Source organism: Gymnoscopelus braueri (assembly GCF_963280865.1).
Source record: "Gymnoscopelus braueri genome assembly, chromosome: 13".
NCBI classification, from domain to species: Eukaryota; Metazoa; Chordata; class Actinopteri; order Myctophiformes; family Myctophidae; genus Gymnoscopelus; species Gymnoscopelus braueri.
Window position 1 is genome coordinate 2605577 of NC_137615.1, and position 5357 is coordinate 2610933.

At 46.8% G+C, this 5357-nt stretch overlaps 2 protein-coding genes across 2 annotated transcripts in view; both read right to left on the minus strand.

Annotated features, from left to right (window-relative positions):
• Window positions 1-1389, minus strand: part of praf2 (PRA1 domain family, member 2) — a gene marked incomplete at its 5' end in the record, with an annotated part of 3402 nt that extends 2013 nt beyond the window's left edge. Inside the window, one exon of the mRNA XM_080447339.1 lies at window positions 1211-1389. Coding sequence (XP_080303465.1) covers window positions 1211-1389 — 179 coding nt within the window. The remainder of the gene's footprint in view (window positions 1-1210) is intronic.
• Window positions 1390-3644: 2255 nt separating this feature from the next.
• LOC308098879 (uncharacterized protein) lies at window positions 3645-4933 on the minus strand. The gene is made up of 3 exons (XM_080447340.1): window positions 4398-4933; window positions 4065-4224; window positions 3645-3921 (listed from the first exon to the last, which is right to left on the minus strand). Exons 1-3 carry the CDS (start codon window positions 4584-4586, stop codon window positions 3767-3769), a joined length of 504 nt encoding a protein of 167 aa, XP_080303466.1. The 5' UTR covers window positions 4587-4933; the 3' UTR covers window positions 3645-3766.
• Between the last annotated feature and the right edge of the window lie 424 nt (window positions 4934-5357).

Here is a 5357-nt window from a genome sequence, read left to right on the forward strand (position 1 = left end):
GTCAGTGGGGCAAACGCAGTCCCCACCAAAAATATTTACTATTCTGTCCCTATCGGTACATAACTCGGACGGCGCTGATTCGACTAGCAGACCATCGGCTGGTCGTTGCGGGCACTCGCGCCTGGAGGCGCTCGGGCTTGGCAACTCCTCAGCCTCAAGGTCTGCTGAGTCGGCGCGCCTCCGTCATGGTCCAAAACTATACTTTATCGGCGAAAAAAAGAAGTCCGCGGATGACTGAAAAAGTTTTACCCCAAGCATTCTGTGAAAATGGAAAGCTCACAAAGTTAAAAACCATTGGGGTGAGTTTTCCGGAGTGAGTTTTCTCAGGTCCTGGGGTGAGTTTTCCTACCCCCGAAAATCTTGGGGGTGAGTTTTCCTACCCTGTGGGGTGAGTTTTCCTACCCTGTGGGGTGAGTTTTCCGGAGTGAGTTTTCCTAGCAATGGGGTGAGTTGGTTTTGGAGTGAGTCTTCTTGATACCACCCGTACTGCTGTTATTATGCTGACCTGTTGAGAGCATAGGCGCCGATTTATGCTCATGCCCACGGGTGCTAAACCCCATCGTTTCCATGTTGAAAACATTTTAAAAAATCCAAGATAACGTGATCCGAAGATTTACTGCTCCATTCACTCCCTGTTTAACTTATTACTTAAAAATCCTGTATCTCGGCTCCTTTTTTTACTATGTATTTTTGGCCGAGACGTGCTATTTTCAAAGGCGTATAAAAGCGAACTGGAGGTCGCGATGACGTTTTTCTCGCAGAAGCACAGAGAAACCCTCCGTGATTAGCAACCATCAGGGGATTGAAATATGTCTGGCAGTGAAATAAATGTGACAGCCCTCGGCTATGCCTCACTGCTACAGGGAGCAGGGTTTTAGGGTTAGACATTATTTATTTGTATTATTACAAAACAAATAATAGATCCTCTTGTTGGTTGGTGGGAATACAAAATGGTTGGCTTAGAAGAAAAAATGTGTTGTGTTATGAGAGAGAGAGAGAGAGGGGGGGGAGAGGGGATGTAAACATGTTGAACTGGAGAGAGAGAGAGAGAGAGAGAGAGAGAGAGAGAGAGAGAGAGAGAGAGAGAGAGAGAGAGAGAGAGAGACACGCACACGCGCGCGCGCACGCACACACACACACACACACACACACACACACACACACACAGAGAGAGAGAGAGAAGCAGTAATGTTAGCTCTATGAGACTCACCCCACACACAGCAGGAAGCTCATCACAGATATAAAGTAATTACTCTGGTAATAAAGCAGGTTATTGATGATCCTGTTGTTCCATCTGGTGACGTCACGGATGTCCGGAGCGGCGAAGCGGGCCGAGCCCAGGAGGAAGTCCTCTGTGGTCCTCAGAGGAGGAGGCTGTATGTCCACCATCTTACTGACCACAACAAACTACACCTCCCAGCATGCCATGCGGCTGAACTGAATGTTAACCATAACAAACTACACCTCCCAGCATGCCATGCGGGCTGAACTGAATGTTAACCATGACAAACTACACCTCCCAGCATGCCATGCGGCTTAACTGAATGTTAACCAAGAGGAAAATAGCAAGAGTCGCATTCTCCGGTTTACTTCCCGTTTCTCCTTGTTTCTGCGTGACGTAGGTGGACACCTTTTTAGGAGACAGGAAGCAAGTTGGAATCTATTGATTCCAATGGAAGAGTGAACGTGAACACAGCTTCTGAACCATTCTTTAGCTCCATGGTTACTGAACTAAATATTGGAGCCGATCAGTCACAAGACAAAAAATATGCACGATTTTCATACTAAAATTGCTCTTTTTTTTGGTGACACAAATTAGGAGAAAATCTACTTTGTTATCCACCTTTCTCTATCCCAGCAACACACTCTCGCGAGATCTGGGAAGATATCTGAAGAGTTCATCTGCAGTCTGACGGACGAGACATAGAGGGCTCTCCCAGCCAGCACGCCCACGTGGGTCCCATATGGGTTCAAGGTGGGCTAAACCACATGGGCCCCATGTCGGCATGTCAGCGGGATCCACTGGGGTCCCATCTGGGATGCCCATGTGGGCCATACGTGGGTACTACCTGGGCCCCACATGGGCCCCATGTGGGCTTTTAGGTGGGTTCTACCTGGGCCCCACATGGGCCCCATGTGGGCTTTAGGTGGGTACTACCTGGGCCCCACATGGGCCCCATGTGGGCTTTAGGTGGGTTCTACCTGGGCCCCACATGGGCCCCATGTGGGCTTTAGGTGGGTACTACCTGGGCCCCACATGGGCCCCATGTGGGCTTTAGGTGGGTTCTACCTGGGCCCCACATGGGCCCCATGTGGGCTTTAGGTGGGTACTACCTGGGCCCCATGTGGGCTTTAGGTGGGTTCTACCTGGGCCCTAGGTGGGTCCCATATGGTTTCAAGGTGGGCTAAACCATATGGGCCCCATGTCGGCATGTCAGCGGGATCCACTTGGGTCCCATCTGGGATGCCCATGTGGGCCTTACGTGGGTACTACCTGGGCCCCACATGGGCCCCATGTGGGCTTTTAGGTGGGTTCTACCTGGGCCCCACGTGGGCCCCATGTGGGCTTTAGGTGGGTATTACCTGGGCCCCATGTGGGCTTTAGGTGGGTTCTACCTGGGCCCCACATGGGCCCCATGTGGGCTATAGGTGGGTTCTACCTGGGCCCCACGTGGGCAACAACTAGGCAAGTCTATATGGGACAATGGTTCCTTTGATTTCCAACGTGGGTCCTAATAAGATTTAAATATAAATGAAATAGATTAAGCAGCAAACATGAACCGTGTTAATTATTGTAAGCACACCTAAAGTAAAAATTGGGTATAAGATTTTACACGTCTTCAGTTTTACCAGGATGAAAATAGACAACATATATTTTGACAAATTTATTAAAAACAAAATTTCAAGATAATGAAAATACAATGACAATGAAAATGGGAATAAAGATAGCAGCAGTGTAAAGGTGCAGGAAAAGAAGGCACACATCAAATGTGCAGGTGTACATACAGTATATACATACAAATTGTACGCTTAAAATGCAAAAAAAAATATTCCCACAATGCTCCACGAAGGCTCTGAGTCCTCCTGGTGGGGGCTCCTCACTGGCAGGTGAGTCAGTAAGATACAACAGCAGTGACAACACACAAATGTGTGTGGGGAGGAATCAATTGGCATAACAACTAAATTGGGGAGAAAAGGGTTAAAAAATAATTGGCTCTAATTTAGGGAAAAATAAGGGGAAAAAAGCAGCAGTGTAAATGTGCAGGAAGAGAAGGCACACACATCAAATGTGCAGGTGTACATACAGTATATACATAAAAAATTGTACACTTAAAATGCAAAAAAATATTCTCACAATCCTCCACAGAGACTAATATCAGAACAAAATATAAGAATAACAATCAAAATCTTCCATTGTCCATGTAACAGGGCAGAGGGATTCTGAGTCCAAGCAGTGCAATAAAAATGGTATTAAAAAAAATTGTGCGCATCAAAATCTTCCATTGTCCATGTAACAGGGCTGAGGGATTCTGAGTCCAAGCAGTGCAATAAAGATTGTATAAAAAAATAGTGCGCATCAAAATCTTCCATTGTCCATGTACAGGGCTGAGGGATTCTGAGATCCAGTTTCATGTTGCAGATGAATCTGGGCCCTCTGTGCGTGTGGGTGTCTCTTGAGCCTTTCGGTTTTAATCCCCAGTGACAGAACCAACCACAGGGCAGCATTGTGCTGCCGAGGGGAGAGAAAGAGAGACAGAGACTTTGCCTACTGGGGTGGTGCATCATCCAGTTGTGGAAGCTGTGTCTGGGGTCTAACTCTTTTTCCACCTCTATCGCGAGCTCCACTGAACCACTTGGAGAGAGCCTTTTCTGCATCCTTGTGGTTGGTTTCTTGTGTGAGGGCATTTTTCTTTAGTCCCCCTAATAGAAATGACAAGAGGCCAACTGTTAGAAATTATAGTATTATGGTATTGCTGTGGCATACCATCTACTGGTATACATCAAATGTGTTGCCAAATTAAAAGATTTAAAGTTAGACTGAGCAATTCAATACTCAAACTTACCATATATGACATCATAAAGGCGCATTTCTCTGAACTTCCTCTTGTTGTGACGTCCACAAAGGTTGAACTGGACTGCCAGATCATGCGAGAGGAGGTACTGCATCATTCTTCTGGTAGCATCATCCATTGAAGTACCTCCGATATCGGCAACCATGGCAACCTGAGTGAATGGGGGGGAAGGAAAAAAAAAATCACAGGAAGGAAAAGCTGTTAGTGAACAGCAAGATATAAATTCCAAGCAGTCATTCTATCTTTAAACACACTTACATATTTCCCCCAACTCACATGTACAATACAAGCAAATTTTCAAGTGAATAAAAGATTCAAACTTACAACTCCAGACATGAACGCAGGGTCACTAAGCTTCTCGTTCATGGAATCGACGTCTTCATTCGTTTTCAGTGGGAAGTCTGCTCCTGCGGGTGGTTCCAGCAACGACACAGCCAGAGGCAGAGCCTGTTGCTTCAGCAGCAGGTTCAACATCGACTTCATCACTCGTATGTCTTCGGCCTGTTTCTCCATAAACTCGATCAGGTTTCGATAAACTGTTGGTCCAACGCAATTGGGACAGGTCGGACCCTGGCTTCCACTGGAGCGCCTCACTCGGGACTCACTTGCACTGCTTGGACTCTGGCTTCCACTGGAGCGCCTCACTTGGGACTCACTTGCACTGCTTGGACTCTGGCTTCCACTGGAGCGCCTCACTCGGGACTCACTTGCACTGCGTGGACTCTGGCTTTCACTGGAGCGCCTCAAGCTCGGGGACTCCCTCACACTGATTGGACTCTGAAGTCCACGGTGGTGCCTGTCTTTCTGGGATACACTTGAGGGGACAGCTCTCTGGTGGACACTAGGCGTAAGTCCATGGGGGGGGTTTGGTGGCAAGTCATCCTCACCACAAGAGTCAGATTCGTCTTCACTTGATTGATTCGCGACTTTTTGTGATGGCCTATTCAGATAAAAGCATACATTTTAGCACATGAAACATAAAAGGGAGCACATCAGCCATTTTCAAACTTGTAATTACTAATACTCATAAGATGGTTCAATTTGTGTCTACTAGTGACATAGTGTGTAGACAGAAATGGTGCCATATCATGAGCATTAGTGAGGACTAAATAGCCAATTCAATATATTGTTAGAGATATACGTACTGTCGTTTTCGCTTTCTTGGCGTGTCACTTTCTGTCGTCGTCCTATCAGCTTCTCTCTCTGCATCTGACAGCTTCTTTCGGGCTTCTTGATATGTGCCTAAAAGACAAAATGAGGAAACAACTTTAAGCAATTTTTCTA

Excerpts from the sequence above, each read along its gene's own strand:
- LOC308098879 (XM_080447340.1), bottom strand. The coding sequence starts at position 4,586 with ATGGAGAAACAGGCCGAAGACATACGAGTGATGAAGTCGATGTTGAAC. Across the intron at positions 4,225-4,397 it reads CTGCGTTCATGTCTGGAGTT|GTTGCCATGGTTGCCGATAT; the intron begins GTAAGTTTGAAT and ends CCATTCACTCAG. Across the intron at positions 3,922-4,064 it reads CCTTTATGATGTCATATATG|GGGGACTAAAGAAAAATGCC; the intron begins GTAAGTTTGAGT and ends CATTTCTATTAG.